Source organism: Heterocephalus glaber, unplaced genomic scaffold, assembly GCF_053883595.1.
Source record: "Heterocephalus glaber isolate CG9 unplaced genomic scaffold, H.glaber_assembly_v1.0 deba00000281, whole genome shotgun sequence".
Lineage (NCBI taxonomy): Eukaryota > Metazoa > Chordata > Mammalia > Rodentia > Bathyergidae > Heterocephalus > Heterocephalus glaber.
Window position 1 is genome coordinate 23173078 of NW_028258139.1, and position 20133 is coordinate 23193210.

General features: G+C 44.4%; 1 protein-coding gene across 1 annotated transcript in view; it reads left to right on the top strand.

Moving 5' to 3' along the window:
* Positions 1 to 19393, top strand: part of Kcnq3 (potassium voltage-gated channel subfamily Q member 3) — a 310711-nt gene extending 291318 nt beyond the window's left edge. Inside the window, exons 10-15 of the mRNA XM_004837934.4 lie at positions 8786 to 8988; positions 9824 to 9926; positions 11930 to 12061; positions 14170 to 14268; positions 16020 to 16104; positions 18249 to 19393. Of these exons, the coding sequence (XP_004837991.2) occupies positions 8786 to 8988; positions 9824 to 9926; positions 11930 to 12061; positions 14170 to 14268; positions 16020 to 16104; positions 18249 to 18980 (1354 nt within the window). The 3' untranslated portion in view covers positions 18981 to 19393. The remainder of the gene's footprint in view (positions 1 to 8785; positions 8989 to 9823; positions 9927 to 11929; positions 12062 to 14169; positions 14269 to 16019; positions 16105 to 18248) is intronic.
* The last annotated feature ends 740 nt before the right edge of the window (positions 19394 to 20133 follow it).

The window sequence follows — 20133 nt, forward strand, 5'->3', positions numbered from 1 at the left end:
ATTAGTTGCTTAGAATAGGACTGTGCTAAATAGCACTTAAGGGTTTGCTTTTCTTATTGTCATTATTACCCTAGTTGGCACCCACAATTCTGTTTTCTGTACCCAGAGTCATTTTTCCGTGGTATAGAGCTTAGCCAGAGGCTAGATGGATATACGTTTGAATCTTGATTTTGCAGTGTACTTCTTTTCTCCCTGCTCCCTCCATCCATTCCATTCTCCTTCCTTTCCTTGTCTCTCTGTTTCTCCTTCCAGTTTTTCTTATTTTCTTCCTTCCTTCCCTAACCTAAAAGTTGAGCATGCAGAGCCCTGCTTTGTGGCAGGCCCTGAACAATCATGGAGAACTGGATGGAATTCATAGCCCAGTAATTCATAGCCTTCAGACTCATGGTCCAAATTGGATGTGTCATACAAAGAAGAATGCTGTAGTGCTGGAGTGTTCCCACAGGGACATCACAGGCACAGTGTAGGGGACACTCGCAGAAAGGCTGGGAGCTCTATCGCCTACCTGGAACAAGAAGTCAGGAGAGAATCTGCTCAGGAGCTTTCCTTTGGCCTCTATTGAGGGCTGAGAAGGTTTGCACTGAGCTAAGGAAGGGATTGAGGCCTTAATTTTGTTCTTTCACTCTTTCCTCTTTCATCTTTCATCTTCAAACTAGCGAAGCATGAAGTGCTTAGACCTGAGATCTTTTCCCAGGCCATCTTTTCTATGTGAAAAATTCCTAGAGATGGCAATTAGTTAGGTCAGTTAAACAATAGCACACCAATGCCCCAAACAAAATGCACAAAAGGATGAAATAAACTGTGAGTTTGCATTCTTCTACAGAGTAATTTATTTTGGAACTACAAACAAGGTAGAGTGCCAGGGTCTTCCAGAGAAGCAGAACAGATGGGCTATAAATAGACTTACATAAGAGACTTATTGTAGGAATTGACTCACGTGATCCTGTAGACAAGGGGTTCCATATCATGATGCCTGCAACCAAGTGAGCCACAAAATCCCAAAGGCTCAGTGGGGAGACTGTTGGTGTAAGCTCCAAAGTCCAAAGACTCAGAAACCAAGAGCAGTGATGTCCCAGGGCAGGCTCAGGGCCCAGTTGAAGCAGAGACAGTAAATGTGCCCTTTCGCTATCTTTTTGCTCTATTCAGACTCTCAGTGGATTGAATAATGTTTGTCCACATTGTTGATGATGGATCTTCCTTACCCAGTCTACTTATTCAAATGTTAGTCTCTTCTGGAAACATTCTCGTAGATTCACCTGGGAGTAATGTTTTACCAGCTATCTGGGTATCCCCTAGCCTGGTCAAGTTTATACATAAAAATTGAACACCACACACAAGATGTGAGTTATTTGGTTCTCTGAGATCTACCAGGAACAGTGTGAGAGAGGAAAGACATTTCCCTCTTCTCCTGCAACATGGATTCTCTTTGGAAAGGCCCACCAAGTTCCAGGTCCTGGCTGTCCACTCTATATTCCTTGTCATCTCATTCTCAGTTAAGATTTCCCATGAGACAAAGACAAGATACCAACTTTTATTCATATGCTTTTGTCAGAGAGAAAAATTGGGCACTGATGCCCCAAGGATTTCGCATTTCAATGGTGACACGTGTTCACCTGCCTGCCTTTTCTGTCCAGTAGGCCATGGTGTTAGTCAAGCCTTCTAAAAGGGGGCTGCAGATCTTGTGCAAAGCCCTAGCCTTTCCATCTGGAAAGATTAAAGAAAGAAGGAAGGACAGAATAAAATTGGGGCCCTGGCCTCAACAGGTGGGATTGGCTGCCCAGGCTGCTCACTGAGTCTGTGCATCGAGTTTTCACATCAAACAGTGTAAGACAGGCCAACTGCCTGTCTTGCTCATGTTCTCATCACTGCAACACAATGCCTGACACCCATAACTTTGGGAGGAGAGCTTTGCTTTGGCTCAGTTTCACTTCATGGTTGGCTGGCTCCAAGGAAGAAACAAGATAGCAGAGAGGCACAGCAAAAGAAAAAGTGTTCAACCCATGGCATCTAGGAAGCAGAGAGAGAAGGGGGACCTAGGGATGAAAACGCACACTGCCAGGTCATGTCCCCAGTGGCCCAGCTCCAGCCACACCCCACCTCCTAACAGCACATTCAACTGTGAATGCATCAATGGATTAATCCCATCCCCCATGATCTCATAACCTTAAAAACACAGGAGAATTTGGGGGTACATGTTAGCCTAACCATAACACTACCTCTTCAAAATACTCTGCTTTTTATTTCAGTGTGTCTTGTCCTTCAAGCACCCATCTGCCCATCATTCATTCACTCACCCACTTACTGAGCATTTATCAAGCCCCTCCTTTGTACCAGAACCCTGTCTAGGGTCTGAGAACATAGCAACAAATAAGATAGACAAGGCCCTAACTTTCCACTTGACGGAATGCCTCTTGGTTATCCGAAGTAATATGTCCCAAACTCGACCTTTCCATTTGTTCTCCACATCTCTGTACCGAGTCTTGTCCAGCTCAGAAAATGGCATCACTACCCACACACTCGTACATCCAGAAATCAGGAGTAGTTCCTCCCCACCCACATCCACTCCATCGAGGAAGATTACTACTGTTTACTCCAAATTACATATGAAAGTTCTAGCCTCCCTCTTCCCATTGCAGTTACCCTTGTCCACAGCCTCTCTTGCCTGGAAAACTTCAGTGGCTTCTTTATTCATCTCTTGTGTTTTGTTTTTCTTTTTCTTTTTGTTTTACTCCAATCCATTCTCCATCAAGAAGCCACTATATCCTTTTATTTGAAAAAAACACTAATTCTGGTAACATACAGGTGGTATAAAATGTAATTATTTTTAAATGCACCCTTCAGTAGTACTTCAAAAATTCACATTAATCTGCAATGAGTCTCCAGAATTCTTTTGCTCTGTAAAACTTAAACTCTTCCAATTAAACAACAATGCCCCATTTTCGCTGTCCCCAGCCTTGGGCAAGCATTGACCTACTTTCTTTTTCTGTGTGTTCCATCTACTGTAAATACCTCATGAAAGTGAGATCATAGTATTTGTCTTTTTGTGACTAGATTCTTTTGCTTAGTATAGTATCCTCAAGTTTCATCCATCTTGCAGCATGTGACAGAATATCCTTCCTAAGACTGAGTAATATTCCATTTCATGTGTGCACATTTTGTTTATTCATCCACTGGTAGGTGACATTTGGGCTGCTTTTACTTTTTTGCTATTGTGACTAATGCCTCTATGAATATGTATTTTAAATAGAAATTTGAAATACTTTACCTTTCTTGCAAGTCATTATTAGTGCTTCTGCAGTGCTGCTCTGTCCCACCTTTAGTGTGTCATACACCCTCCCCTTGGTGTCATAAGCCCAAAACCCATGCCTTTTAACCGGCATGCAATTCTGCCTGGAAATCTTTTACCCTTTCTCTTTGAAGTCTGGCTTCTTCTCATTCCTCGGTGTTTGGACTACTGAAATGGGCTTTCTGGCTAGTTTTCCACCCACTCAAGAAGCCTTCCCTACTTTTCCTACCAAAGCTGCTCCCCTGTTCCTCCCCATCCCACGCTCTTGTTTCTTGGTCCGAGCTCCAGCAGTGTGTGCATCTGCTTACCTATTATGTGTCTTCCTAAGTGAGCTTCAGCTTGCAAGAGGCTGAAACTGTGTCTAGTTTAGTCTCCCTTTACACTCAACAGGTTACTAGAGCCCAGCATTAATAAGGTGTCAAAAACATTTTTGTTGAGTAAAAAATAGCATGAGCTTCATTTTACTATGGAGACACTGAATCAGAAACGAAACATTGAGTTGATGACTTCTCCGAGTTTAAATATTAACTACAGAGTACAGATTTGATCCCATTTCTCTTACTCCAAAGTCCACACTCTTTCTAATACACAGCATTCCTGTGCTCAGCTGAGTTTTGGTGCTTTTATTCATCAAAAGATTAAATATTTTATTCTTTCCTTCTTTCATTCAACATCATAATAATGGATTTCATACTTGTGGTATGCCAGGGTCGGTGATATCTTGATGCTAAATACACAAATTAGACAAGATAGTTTCTGGCCCCAAAGCTTGTGTTTTGGTTGCTCAGCCACAGCACTATCAATAGTGAGGACAGATAATTATTTGTGGCGGGTCTGTCCTGTGTGTTACAAGATGTTTAATGCACATCTGCCTCTACCCACTAGATGCCAGTAGTGCTCCCCAAGTTGCTTCAAACAAATTTATCTCTAGACATTGCCAAGCATCCTCTGAGGAATCAAGAGCATCCCAAGTTGAGAACCACTGATTTAGTGAGAAGGTCTTTAGTGAGTCAAAGATCTAATTATGGTGGCCAAGTGTCATGGGTGAGTAAAGTCTAAAGTGTGCCCAGCCATGTTGTGTAGGTGTCAAATTCACTTTAGTCTTCACACTGAACATCTGGATGTGCTGAGATGTGAGCTTTGGCTGATGCTTGGGCCAAGTTTTAGACAGAAATAAAGAGTCCTTTAGATGAAAGAGGAGATACAGGTTCTCCCAGGTAGAGGTCACAGCATGAGCAAACTCCTGAATGGCCAGAAACTTTGTGGGTTGAACATAACTGGAGTTCCATGGCTACTGAGAGATGAAGCAGTAGCTCAGGACAAGGACTCTATTTGCCAGGCCAGAACCTTAATTTTACCTTCTGCCCCTACTCCATCTATTTACAGATTTTCTAATTCATTGAAATTGTTTGTGCTTACAATTACTCTGGCTTTCTGAGGAAATCTGATGTCCGCTCCAAGAAGTGCTTTTCTCGCAAGATCTGCAGTACCCTCTGAGAACAAGTCCTGAATTGTGCACTGAGATCCATATGAAGAGGGGTAGAGATGGGTTTTTAATTTCAGGGTTGAACTTTGCCTTGCATTTGATTATCTTTTGGAGTCTTGAATTTCAGGGAATATAATTAACAAGTAAGATGATCATCCACTTTGCTGGAGGAAGAATTCTGTAAGCCTCTTAGGTGCGAGGGCTATGAGTAATTCGGAGCTGAAGCTTCTGAGTTGTGCCTGATGCATCTGGATTCTTAACACCATCTCAAGTGCCATCTGTGAACATGGCCAAAGTAATACAGAAGTATTGAAATGCCAAGGGAATGAATCCTAAATCCCAGCACAAATAGAACCAAGAGATTCTTCTCATTATCATTCTGATGTTCAACAATCATGCTGAAATTTCAAGTCAAGACATAGTGGTTGCCATTAATTTTGTCTTGCTTAGTTTATTTAGAAGTAAGCTTCTCATATGACTGTCTCCTAGTGAGGTGGAGCAGAGTGACAGGGTTGTGTGTTTTGAGACTAGGATCAAGAAGTACTGTCAAATGCTGTAATATATAAATCCCCAAAACTCATTTCAGTTCATGTTTTAAAAAAAAAAACGCACACAAAAATCTTTCTCTGTGGCTGAGGAAATTGCATCCACCCTTTTCACACATGTCATCAGCTTTCTACTGCTTCTGTGGGAAGAGGATTATTTACCAAGATAGTGATGACAGCCAGCATTTATTGACTGTATTTCAGATAGTAGGTGCAGCACTTTACACCAATTACCCCATTTACCCCTTAATCAGCTATATGCAGCCTGGGCAGAGGTCATCATTTTGGAACAAGAAAGCTGGGGACCAGAGAGCACATGTACCCTAGGTTACATGCTTTATCAATATGTCTCCACCTAGGCTACTTTTGCCCCTAAGCCCACTAGCTGAGTGATGAGATGAGCTTCCAGATGTGCCAAACCGGAAGTTGTACTGGGAGGGGGACAACACTGTATTTAAGTGTGTTAGGTAATGTGACAGAGGAAAACACAACCTATATTTGGAGCACAAGATGCGTACCTAACCTTCAAAAGGGAGCACTGAGCCATAGGTTTAAAGGTCAATAATGAGGTTGGCTGAGCAGGTAAGCGAGGGCATTGCATGCAGGACAGTGTGCAAGGCGTGCTTGCAGGTGGGCACAGGATTTGGCATAGATGGAAAGGGGGAGCCACTTCAAACTGAGGAACAGCAAGCCGGGGGACAGGGCCTAGGAAGGAAAAGGGCCTGAAAAGTGCTTGTTCCAAAGACCCATTAGCTTACTCACCTCTTGGACAGGATTGCCTCCAATGGTTTCAGTTGACTTCCTGTTATCCATACCTGTCAGCTTATGGTCCCTGATATTTTCTATGTCATTCTTGTCATGTACCTAATGCCGGTTGGAAAAGCAACTCCAAAATTTTTTATTTCAGCTCAGAAACGATGGAGCTGGTTCGGTACTGGTATCTCTCTAAATTTAGCCTGGGCTGGTTATTAATGGAGTTCTTCAATCAAACAGCTGCAAACAGTACCAGGTGAAAGAGAATGGGTCTGTAGGGAGTCAGGAATAACAACTGCTCATTGCTCATTCATATATTTATTCATTCATTTGTCCAGGTATTTCTTAGTGCCTTCTCGTTACCAGGCTGTGCACAAAAGCTTTATAGTTATGATGTGTAATGTTCCCCAGACTTCTAGGAAGCAGGTGTTGTTAGGCCCCCTTAACAGATGAGCACCTGGTACTTCGAAAGCACAGAGCAGCAGCTTGGCAGGGAGTGCATTCTCTCTTCGCCTCTGCAGATCCAACACAACCTCTGTACTGGTTGACACATGTGGCTACCATAAGCAGAGACGCTCTTCAGAAAATACAGAAATATTCCAGACCCATGCAGAACTGATTAGACCACCCATATCCATTCACCCTCTCCTTCTGCCCATGAGTCCTGAGTGCCCACTGTGTGCCTAGCAGGGCTGATGGAGAGTAAGCCATGGAATGGAGTCACAATCACTGATGTGCAAAAGAATGCAATGTGACTCTCTCTGGAAAGTACCACACCTATGCCCAGGTCAGGGGGCCGAAGCCGAAAAATAGTGGAAAGAAATTAATATTTATAGAGCACTTACTATGTTTCTGGTTGTATGCACAATCTTTGGCAAATGTCACCTCATAACAACCAGGTTGAAGCAGGTAGCACATATCCCTATATTACAAATGAGGCCACTGAGTCTCAAAAAGGTAACAGACTTGCTCAAGGTCAGCCACATGGGAAGGGAGCACATGGCTTCCAGTTCAGGGCAACTGACTTTTTGTACAAGGGCAACTTATACTGGAGTTATTATTAACTTATTTTGTGTTGCCAAGACCCTGTTTACAGTATGGCAAAGACCATGTCTTCCTCAAAATAATAACATGTAATACAAAGTAAAATGTAATATACAGCTATAAAAACTGATTATATTGAAAAAGAATTATCAATCTACTTAAAAATTTGAGATGTCAACTGTGTGCTTCTTAGTGATGAACTTAATGGCAAGACCTACTGGCAGGTTGAATGCTCTCATAAACTTGAAGCAGTGATGAGCATAAACAATACCCTAACATGACCGAGTATGAAATTATCTGATTTCACTGTGGGAAGTCATAGACATTGTTTAGGTTACTTTTCTCATTACTGAAACAAAATACTAGACACTCAAAGTTAAAGGAGGAAAGGTTTGTTTGGCTCACAGTCTGTAGAGGTTTCATTTCATAGTGGACTGGCTCCCAGGCAGGGTAGTGTGGCGGCAAAGGGGGATTGCAGAAGAGACACAGTTCATGGCAGGCAGAAGGCAGCAAGCAGCAAGCTATAAGTAATGAGGAGTGACCCTGTTTCTGTCCCTTATATCTTATCCAGACTACACAACCTTAGGGCAGGTAGCACTCACACCCAGGGTGGGGCAGCCTTAGTCCTAGCATCACACCATGAAGCAATCCCAGCATCACATGCTTGATCCCAGCAGCACACCTATGACCACATGAGGCTTTGGGGTGATATCTAGACACAAGCCGTGACAGACATTGGGGAAACTGGTGGAGTTTGTTGCCTATATGTGTTATTAAGAGATGCTAAATTTTAATTAGACTTAAAATTAATTAAATTTTAACTTAAAGATGTAATATTTCTGATCCAAGCTAATGGACCCCATAGACTCTACTCATTGGGATCTGTTTGTGGACAGCAGGTTAAAAGTGACTGTCTTGTGTCATTTGTCATTCAGTTCTGTTTGAGGTCATTTTACAAGGATTCCCTCTGAGTCATTGTGTGGGCACCATGAAATGGTGAAAAGGAAAGACAGGAATGCTAAGTAGAGGGACATGAGGGACATGAAAAAGCACCACATCTTTGCAGCATATGCTGTGAGCAAGGCATTTTCCAGTAACACCTTCATACCCGTGGGGGCTGCATTCCAAGACCTGCAGGGATGCCTGAGACAGCAGACAGCACAAAACTCTCTATATACTATAACTTTTCCTATGTGATTAAAGTTTAACTTATAAATGAGCCCCCATAAGAGATTAGCAGCAATGATTAATACTAAATAATTATAACTATACTGTAGTAAAAATTATGTGAATATGTGCTTGCTCTCTCTCACAAAGTATCTCAGTTCCTCATTGCACTGTGTGCTATTTTGACACAGTGGTTGACAGCAGGTAACTGAAACCTTGTGCATGGGGGGAGACTGCTGTGTGTGCCGTATCTCATTTAAGCTCCACTGAGCCACATAAGGAAATAGAAGTTCAGAAACTTGCCTAAGATTGAATTGCTAGTAAGTTGTTGAACTAGGATTTGAACCACTCTCTGTCCATTTTCAACCTGCTAAATTAGACTTAGCACTGTGGGTGTGCACTTTCCACCCTTGGAGAACAATGTGTGAGTCTTTATGGAGGGATGGGAAATTACAAGAGCCTACACTGAAGGAGGAAAATTGTTCACTTTTGCTTATTTTGTAGCCAAAAGCTGGGTCTCTTGGATCGGGTTCGCCTTTCTAATCCTCGTGGTAGCAATACTAAAGGAAAGCTATTTACCCCTCTGAATGTAGATGCCATAGAAGAAAGTCCTTCTAAAGAACCAAAGCCTGTTGGCTTAAACAATAAAGAGCGTTTCCGCACCGCCTTCCGAATGAAAGCCTACGCTTTCTGGCAGAGCTCTGAAGGTAACGTCCAGACCCTTCCCCCTGCTCTGCTCTGTCTCCTCTGCTTGGCCCTCTCCTGAGCTCTCCATCTTCCTCTCTCCCTCTCTACTGAAGAGCTCTGGAGTCCACAGCACAGCCTCTCCCTCCCGTAGGCTCCCAAGTTAGCTGTTTTCCTGGGCAGGGACCGCCTCCATTCTTCATACAGGCCTCTCCAGGCACCCTTGGGACACATCGCCACTGTTTCCAGATGTGGTCCTGGGAGTCAAACTGAAGGATAGAGAGGAGCTAAGAGCAAGCTTGGAGATGGGTGCCTTCACGCCCACAGGGTGGGAGAGGTGTCAGGAAAGCGCTGAGGTTGAGGGACTGTGAGGCCATGGCTGCATGTGCCTCTGTCACTCTGAAAAAGAAGCGCAAGCAGGAAGCAAGTCTCTTGAGTGTCTGAGGCCACCCATGTCACTCAGTCCTCTCCAAGGTCTCTTGGGGGTGGAAGGCTCAGAACGTGAGCTCCCAAGGTCCCCAGGATAGAGACAGACAGAATAAGAGCCCCAGCTCAGATCTGCCTGACTGGCGCCGAGGCTCCCCATGTGCCTATGGCTCTTCAGAGGGCTCCTGGGGATGGTCGCACTCCCCTCACCTCCTTCCGACCCCTCACAACACCTGTCACACCTCTGACTGACTTCAGCACAGTAGATTAGAGGTCCCAAGGAAGGCTGTGTGATGTCACAGCGGGAGGCTGTGGCATGGCTCCAAAAGGTGGAAACAAAGACTCTGCGACTTAGAAACTATAGCTTAGCAGTTGATCCCCCAGGCTTTCGCTGTGCTGTGGCTGCTGCTGATGCACTTGTTGCCCCCCCAGATGCTGGAACTGGCGATCCCATGGTTGAAGACAGGGGCTATGGGAACGACTTCCTCATAGAAGACATGATCCCCACCCTGAAGGCTGCCATCCGGGCTGTCAGGTAAGGACTCTCTTTCCTACCTGTGAGCCTCTGGGGCCATGGCTTAACTCTCAAAGCACAAGGCTTATAAGGTATTCTTAGACTCTGTGGGGTCAGGAAGCTCCTCCAGTAATCTTGAGGCAGGCTCCCTGGGTACTAAGTACTCTATGAGCGATGCTGCTTCAGAACAGTATTTCCTACTTCAGCAAGCCATTACCTGGTTATAAAAATGCGCCCACAGCCTCCCTGCTTGTGTTCAACTGACTTTTGCCACCATTTGCTTTAAAGGATGTCAGAACAGAAGATGTATTGATGTGGAATTGTCTTCCTTTGTGGGCATGTTACTCAAAATAGCTTATCTTCTGCCTCTCTCCATCGATATAATTCCTTTAAATTAGCATTTTGGCAAGATAATAAATCATCAATTTTTTTGTCTGTATTGGAGGAGACCATAAGCCACCCTGGTTATTTCTGGTTTGCCTTAGAATTCTTCAAGAGAATCAAAAAGTAGGTTACTACTTAAATTTGATTGGGATATGGGCATGTGCTTACTTCATAAGGGTGGCAGGGGATTCTAGAAACTAAGTCCATTCTCCAAACCCCAGTCATGATATTTTCAGCAAGAGTCCCAGCCCCGGAGATCAGGGAAGCACAACCTTTGACCCATTTCCTCGCCACACCATCATGTGTGATGTGACAGAACAGCTGGATGAAAACACACCTACCTGGATCCATACCTGGCTGGAGGGTCTCAACCTGAGAGAAACAGCTAGTGAATCTATGTTGACTGAGAAGGAGGCACTATTGAGATGCTCCATGCTCTGGTCTCTGTCTTCTCCTCATTTGCCATTTCATTGCTGCCTCAATTCAAGGATTGACAAACTTTTTCTTTAAAATGCCAGATAGCAAATATTTTAGGCTTTGTGGTCCATGGGTCTCTGTTGCAAGTACTCAGCTCACCATTGCAATGTGAAACAGCCACAGAGAGTGCATGAAAGAATGAGCATGGCTGAGTTCCAATAGATCTTTAATTTCAAAAATAGGCAAGGGAAAGATTTGGCCTATGAGCTTTAGTTTATGACTCCTACCTTAGGTGAAAATAGGCAAAGAGCAGGCTTATAAAATGACATAAAGTCAGGAAGAATAGTAAGTAAATCCGATGCTGTAATCAATATCCTAAAATAGTGTTTAGAAACTGGAGCCATGGATTAGGTCAAGGAAAATGAACTTTAAATGCACCATTTAAAAGAATCCTGCAAGTATGAACTAGGAGGGCCTGGGGTGGGAGAGGCCCTCCAGACATGATTATTAGTTTTAGCCGATCTGATACTCAGCAAGAGTTGTCCTCAACATAGAGAACTCAAGGAACATCAGCCATTGGGGTGACCCAACTTTAGTTCCTGAAAGATGGAGGTGAGCATTTAATTTCATCTGTTGGTTCTGGGTTTCCCATTTCACAAGGAACCAAGAAAACTCAGAAAGTAGAAACTAACTGTTATAGGAGTTCAAAGCTAAGTACCAAAGAGGCTATCGAGGAGGAGATGTATCATCATCTGTCCTCAAATAGAGAGCAGCAGGACAGTGACTAAGAGCTTGAGACTTATCAGCACAGGGTCTGGCATTGTGAGCTGGCTGGGGTTGGCCAGATGAGAACATTCTCTGAGGCTGAGCCCATCCTTCGTAGAGTGATATATTAGCAGATAGCACATAAGACCCTGTGCTCACTGTCTGAGATGGGAGGAATGCTCAATAAATGCCAACTTTCATTAATACTTGCAACAGAAACCTACGACAATTTTGTCATTATCCAAGTGATTGAAGGAGCAGGAAATCCTGGAGGAGAGGCACTAGGCAGACGAAGTGTGTATGGCTCAGATGGGTCAGGCCACCGCCCTAAACCAGAAGTTATCCTCACTGAGTTTTTTCTCTTTGTTTTCTCCACTGCCCCCGAGTTTGTTAGCCTTGTGTTACAGTTCCTCCATTCTCTACTCAGGATGCACAAACACCTCTGCTTTGCCTTACAGAATTCTACAGTTCCGTCTCTATAAAAAAAAATTCAAGGAAACTTTGAGGCCTTATGATGTGAAGGATGTGATAGAGCAGTATTCTGCAGGACATCTCGACATGCTCTCCAGGATAAAGTACCTTCAGACGAGGTAAGGCCGCCACCTGACCTCAAGTCACCTGGAGGGATGGTGCTGTCCGGCCACTCAGAAATTAAAGCCATGTGAGCCTCAGAGTTTAGGTGAAAGGTGTTCAGAATAATCCAAAGCACAAGGGAGAAGCTTTATGCACAAAAACGCTCATCAAGTCCTCTGGGGTCACGGCCAGCAAGCACCAGATCATACCGGATGTGAAGACACTGACATTGCCAAGGCCAAGGGCAGCATCCTGATCATGCCTGACAGCTTGGAAAAGGTGCAGTGATGCTTTGGATATACCCAACAAATCTGGGATCAACTAAACTGAGGCCAGCTGGCTAGTTATAAATGTGACTTGTTTGCCCTTATTACAAAATACTCCAGTGTTACATGTAACAGTGAAGATATGAGATAGCATCAATGTGCAATTATTAATTATCACTTGGAGTCTTTGCCTACACATGTTTTGTCCCTTAGAACCCTCCTTATGGTGTGCTTCACATATAACAGTTGCTATGGTTCTGATGAGGAAACTGAAGCTAAAAAGGCAAAAGGTCAGCCCCAAGTTACCCAGCTCATAAGGTCAAATAAATATATAGACAGACAGACAGACAGATGGATATCCTGTAATGTATCAATATATGTGTGGGAAGGGAGTGTACATTACCTGTAATATCATTATAGGATCTACTGAATAGGCTTTAGTTAGATCTTGTGATATTACTATTACACTATATAATATACATACCTATAATATATATGCTACAATTACAAGAGTGTACCCTCATGTTTACTCAGACATATACATGACATGCACACATTGTCCTGTATAGGGGACCTAGACCTGGAGAAAATTGACACAGTTAGATTTGACTTGAGTCCTTCCTGGGTTTTAGCCTCCTCAACTAAATCAAGTTTCCCTGCTGGAGGGAGGGTCCTGCTGGGTGAACAGGGGTGTCATGCTGAAGGAGTTGGAAGTTAATAATGCTACCAGGATAGTGATATGCTTACTAGTGAGCTAGCTAACTGGGGTACCAACTTTACCTCTCACAGTGGCAGGCACAGAGTTGGTGCTCACTGCCTTGTGAACAAATGGATGTGTGAATGAAGGTTCAGCCCAGCATACTGTTATTTCTGCAAATATGGATCACTGAGAGGTAGAGGAAGGGGGCGTGAGGTCTGAGACACACCAGACTCCAAAAGTATCAGCCAATTTCATGAGCATAGAACGGATTGTTACGCTGCCATTGTTTTTCATATTTATCAGGAAAATGTGCTTCTAAGAGTTGTGGGCAGAGGCTGACTGCCTGGCTGACCCAGTTGCATATCCCCGGCTTCGCTAGATATTGCAGTTATGTTCCAGACTTAGAAGGAGGCCAATTCAGCATGATGGGTTCCATGTCAGCAGCCACACCAGGCTGGGTTTGCAGAGGACGGACAGTGACCACAACCACTTCTGGTTGCACACTCTTGGTGGTCCCACTGCCTCTCCCACCCTCACCGCAGCCCTGCAGCACGATGGGGAACATTTCTCTCTGTTGGTCCCAGCAAGCAGGGGAAGCTGAGGTCTACACAGAAATGGAAGCAGAATACTGGGGCTAGGGTTGGACCATCCTCATGGCCAGAGATGCCTGTGAAGCAGCAGGGACCTGCACAGCTGAAAACGGAGCGGAGAATTTGGTGCTAAAACTCTCTAATTATAGGATTTGGACAGGGATAAAAGAAATAGAAGAGGAGATAGGCTCACAGCACACATATGACATTTCCTGTAAGAAGAAACAAGGTGTAGTCGTCATGCCATCTCAGCGGTTTGTCTTCCCTCCTCTCCCTGGGGGTGAGAAAATACCCTCAATACCACAAGACAAAAAGGATAATCCTATACTAAATTGTAAGTTGTCTCTCTCTCTGTCTCTCTCTGTCACTCTCTCTCTCTCTCTGTCTCTCTCTGTGTCTCTCTCTATATAAATATATATATATATATATTTATGTATATAATCTGTCTCTCTTCCTTTCTTTCAGGTATTCCAACCCTGCATCTGAATTAAGAGGGAATAGAATGGTTTGTTTTCCTGCTAGGCAAGATTTTATGCAATTTAATACTCCTTTTGTTTGCTTTTTTTCAGAATAGATATGATTTTCGCCCCTGGACCTCCATCTACTCCAAAACACAAGAAGTCTCAGAAAGGGGCAGCATTCACCTACCCATCCCAGCAGTCTCCCAGGTGGGGCTTTTGAGCAGAGCACAAAGCCTATGGAGGGTCTCCACCCCCAAATGTCACCCAGGTTCTTGACGTACATGAAATTGTCACTCTACTAAATAAAACGAGGAGAGCGTTTTAAGCCTGTTTCACTTTGTGGGCCTTGAAAGATTTCTGTACAAAAGACTTCCCACCCTCTTCCTAGACCAGGGTGGTTTTTGAAAATAAAAAAGTTACACCATTTTTCTCATTGTAAAGAAAGAGGAGACTCATGAGTTTTGTTGAGATAGGAAGAATACATTATGTTAGCAGACTCCGTGGCAGTCTTGGTCAGCTGGTTTTGTTGACTGATTCAGCTCCTAGGACATAGCCAGAGAAAGCAAGCAGATTTCACATGCCTGACATTGCTGGAATCCAGAGAGCTCTTTGCCTCCAAAAAATGTCTCATAATTTTGAACAAGGAAGCACCCTTTGGAGAGTCTACTGCTTATGATTGTATCTCTTCATTCCCAAATATCTTTGAAGCAACAAGATAAATAAGTGAGAGTCTGGCTTATGGAACATTATACACCTCCCTCTTATAAAAGAAGCAAGAGCACATACATGATGATAAAAGGTCTCTGCCCTTCAGCTCCAGCTTTAGGAATGGGACAGGGATTGAGGGGCCATGGGGGCCTGGAAGGTGCATGCCCCAGCTAAAGGATGCAACTGTTTCTCCATTCTGTTCTTGTTGATCTTAGGAAGGAGCATCTTGTGTCCAGAGAGTCCAATTGTTTAAGAAACCTGAGTATCCAGATATTTTGTACCATTCTCCATTTTTTGAGATGGCATTTTGAGATCTTTCAAAACCTATGCAGGATGAAGAAAATACTGGTGTACTACAAGTAGCACATGGACCACTAGTTTTTGACATTTGCTTTCTTTCAAGATCAGCAGCCAAAGACAGACAGGAGACAGAATAGGACCAACGGTTTATGAGACAGAACAATCAACTACCAAGAAAGTACTCATGCTGAATGGTTTTGAGTAATAATGAGGCTCCCTAAAGCTTCTCAAATGAATAAAATATAAAAGTATACAAACTAACGGGAATTTAGGCAGCTATTAATTATGCCTAGCCCAAGAGAAGATGCAGCACTCATTTGAGCCCCATTCCCACCAGCATCATTATTAGCATCATTTGCATATTCAACCTTTCTTTTCCATTCTTAATAAAATGAGCTGGATGAAATATGTGTACTGCATAGAATTTCAGAGATCATACAACTCCTTGCCCACTCTCACAAACGCACTCAGTACTGAAGTTCTCTTTCAGTCAGGAATTGACAGCCAAAATAATTTAATTTAAAGGAATTAAACACTCTTGGCACTGTTAGGTGCTTTGTTAACTTTGATACAAATCGAAGTCTCCTTATGCAGGCACAGTGGCGCTTGCCTACAATCCCAGCTATTAGAGGATGCTAAGGCAGGAGAATCATAAATTCAAGCTCAGCTGGGGCAACTTAGTGAGACCCTGTCTTACAAAAGTATTTTTAAAATACCCTCCTTAATCATAGCTCCCTAGTTGGCTCCAAATGTCCTACAGTGGAGGAGGTAAGCGTGAAATCTACAGTGCTGAAGCCCGGAAGAGGTGGGCTATCCCTGACTCCTTGTGGCCAGCATTGAGTGGGCCATTTCCATGATGGATCTGTGGGCTATGATCTACCCACCCAAAATGACCTTGGAAAGCAAAAGCAGATACAGTGATCTCATAAGAATTGTTGGCTTTTTCTTAGGAATGAACCATTTGTAGCCAGAACGTCCACGGCAGAAATGGAAGACCAAAGCATGATGGGAAAGTTTGTCAAAGTGGAAAGACAGGTAGGTCTTTCCTCTCCTGCACCAGGAAGCAAATGCCCAGAATTTGTTTCCAAGTGCCATTTGTTCACAGAGAGAAATGATACTTGAGAAATACTGCTTACCCCTCATAAAAGCATATGGGCATTAAATCCCAGTTAGCCTGCAATTAATTGTTCTGAGCCTCAATTTTCCTCATCTGCAATATGGGGATTTTAATATTTCATAAAGTGGTGAAAATTAAAGGAGTTGATATAGGTGAATCACCTAGAATGTTAACTGATGCAGTGAACGGTCAACAGATGGTCACCACTGATCAGATTCTCCATGGTGGTCCCTTAAAAGTTGTTAGTTTGATGTCCCCCACTTGACATGTCCTTAGTCCTTCTTAGCAGGTCCCTATCAGCTGCTGGCCTCTGTGAAGTGGCCTGGAGGAGGGCTGGTGATGGCTGAAGTTCATTCAGGGTGGACAGAGGGACCCACTCTCTCACAGCACCCCTCCTGACTCACCTCTTCTGTCTGCCGTAAAGCAGCTTATATTCCAGCATCTTCTGCCTGATTTTGCACTAGATGAATGGCACTGCCAGTGTCCTCTAGGATTCATACCCATCCTTTTATTTTATTCATGAACCAAAATTGAATCCATGCAGGGGAGATGAGAGAACATTTGAATGGTTATTCTATTTTGATATAACAAAAATACTGTCTCTCATTTTAAAATTTTAATTCATCATCTCAGTTCTCCCACTTACTAACTCATGACCTTTGACAAGTTACTTCACCTCCCGGTGCCACTGTTTGTGCTCCTGTGAAACAGAGATAACGATAATGCCCACCTCCTGGGGTTGAGAAAATCGTGAGTTAGCGTATTGCATAACAGAGTCAGATACTTAGTAGCGGCTGAGTATTAGTTAGTATTATGGTTTAGACACCTTCTGGGACATCACCTGGTCCAGTGCTTTACAACAGCATCTGCCAGGTAAGATGGGTCCCTTCCCTGATTGCACTGTTTCTCAGTGAACTATGAATTGTCAGAGAAGTATTACCTCACACACATGCACACGGAACTCACACTTGTGCAATGCACTCACAAAAGTCCAGAGAAATTCCTCCTTTAGGCAGTCAAGATCTGGTCAGCTTCCGCCACTACCTAAGGGTGCACACGGGGGCTGCAGTTCCCAGAAGCCCCCTCTGGCTCACCATGGCCCTGCATGTCCAAGGCTAATGTCCTCACGTAGGAAAAACACACTAACAATCACAGGCCCCTGAGGAAGTGTTCCCTGACTGGAGAGAGGAGTGTCGGCAAGGGCACCTTCTACTCCGGTGGACGAGAAGGCCTGTAACACTCACCTTCAAACCATGTCACTGCCAACCTTTGCCTCCCAGAAAGCCTTTGCTTAGGTTGTTTCTAGATTGCCAGTAATACACAGGGAGTGGCCAAAGTATACGGTAGTGTTCACATGTTTTAAATCTATCACAGTAGGAGACACATTGCTTGTAATCCCCTTTGAAATGCCCCCCCCCCAATTCTGACGCTTATTCCATCATTTTGACACTTCTGAAGCAATTCTCGAGGTCCTCTTTGGTGTACTTTATGAAGCATGATAAAAAAAAAGAAACAACAGTGACTCCTGCTGCTGTGGGCCATCCAATGGAAAGGAAGGTTCATAAAAACTCGAAAGTGTCCTCTTTCACCTTATTCACCAAATCTGGCACCATGTGACCTTCTGGCTCTACCTGAAGCCAAAGTGACCACGAAAGATACATATTTTGAATCAATTCAGAACATCAAGGCAGCCACACTGGCACAACTAAAGGCACTCATGAAAGAGAATTTCCAGCACTGCTTCAGAAAATAGCAAGAACAATGGGATAAGTGTGTTCAAAGTGGGAGGAGTGTTTTGACGGGGATGAATGGCACTGTATCTTTTACCATAACAAATTGTCTTTTTAAAAAAATTGAAATATTCACTATATTTTGATCAGCCCTTGTGTATGCCGGCCTTGCTAGTAGGAGGCAAAAAATAAATTATTAGTTGCTGTTGTTATTAAGACATGCAAGGCTTCTCCTGTTCTAACACTAAATAGCTGTAGTATTTCCTCCTAACCAGTACCAACACCCCACACTCCACCAGGGAGCAATGATTCCCAATCCTTGTCTGTTCCAGGTGCATGACATGGGGAAGAAGTTGGACTTCCTGGTGGACATGCACATGCAGCACATGGAGCGGCTGCAGGTCCAGGTCTCTGAGTACTACCCCGCCAAGGGGACTTGCTCGCCCGCTGCAGGGGAGAAGGGGGACTGCAGGTATTCCGACTTGAAAACCATCCTCTGCAACTATTCCGAACCAGGGCCCCGTGGCCCTCCCTACAGCTTCCACCAGGTGCCCCTCGACAAGGTTGGCCCCTACGGGTTCTTTGCACACGACCCCGTGAACCTGCCCAGAGGGGAGCCCAGTTCTGCCAAGGCCCAGGCCGCCCTTCCCTCCTCGGCAAGCTCATATGCAGAAAGGCCCACCGTCCTGCCCATCCTGACCCTGCTGGACTCCCCAGTGAGCTTCCACTCCCAGGCTGAGCCGCACGGCCCCTACTCGGAACACGTCTCGCCGCGGCAGAGACGCAGCCTCACGCGGGACAGCGACACGCCTCTGTCCCTGATGTCGGTCAACCACGAGGAGCTGGAGCGGTCCCCGAGTGGCTTCAGCATCTCTCAGGACAGGGACGATTACGCGTTCGGCCCCGGTGGAGGCTCCAGCTGGATGAGAGAGAAGCGCTACCTCGCCGAGGGTGAGACAGACACAGACACAGACCCCTTCACGCCCAGCGGGTCCATGCCTCTGTCGTCCACGGGGGACGGGATTTCAGATTCCATATGGACCCCTTCCAACAAGCCCACTTAACAGGGGTCACTGGCTGACTCCCTGCGATGGACACAGACTTTGAACAGCTCCCTGACCCCCGGCCTGCGCGTCCGTCGGGCGGGGATGCCAGTAGCTGCATTGAGTGCATGCGCGTGCGCAGGGCCCGGCCAACGCGGGTTCTCAGCCTTCCTCCCCGGTCACCGCAACGAAGCCGCTTCCTTCTCAGCATGGTTTGCATGACTCGACACTGTATAAGTGGTACCACTAGTCTCCTCTAGGATACACCTCTATCTGCTGTTCCTACTTTCAGTCATGACTGGACCAGTACAGGGAGAGATTACTGATGAGCCGCGCTGTTTGTTTCTTTGGTTGACTGGTTGGGGTTTTGGTTTGGTAAGCAGAGAATATAGTTTAAGTTCTTCCTCAAATCCCCACCCCCACCCCGTGTAAAATATTCCAGGAATTAACTGTTTTCTAAAGCAAAGAAATAATTTTCTCAACAAGAACACGTTGCATACTAATGAGGCTGCTGACCGAGCAAACATGAGGGAAGGTACAAGATAGCCATTAAGTCTCCAAAATGAAGAATTTAAAACTTATTTTCTTAAGGAAGAGCCAGAAAAAAAATTTAAAAATTCTCAAAGGGACTTCACTTGCTCTGCCATTGTCCAGTATTGTGTCTTAGTTTCCCTATCTGTAAAAGGCATTGATAATCCCTATTACAGCATTTCACATGTATTATAAACTGGTGGGGAGAAACCACACACACACACACACACACACACACACATCCCACAAACACAAAAATTAAAATAGTTAACCAATTTATGTAGCCAAAGATAATGAAATTTACTAGCAGTGGAGTGGCCCTCTGGGCAGGATCCAAGTTCAGCGTCTTCAAAATGAGGTTCCAACTATAAAAAAAAATGAGATTCCAACTCATGTTGCTCCCTGTGTTATTTAAATGCAAAATAACCTTGCAAAGCAAAAATTAGAAACAAGAGGGCATGCAGAAATCATGTCTTCCAAGTTTTTATTATTTTTTGGTACCAGGGATCAAACTTGGGACCTTTCACTTGCAAGCCAGGCAGCGGAACCACTGAGCTAAATCCCCAGCCCTCCAAATTTTTAATCTTAGCAATGAGAAATCTTAGACTCAGGTACAGTGACTTACCTGGGGCCACTCCATGAC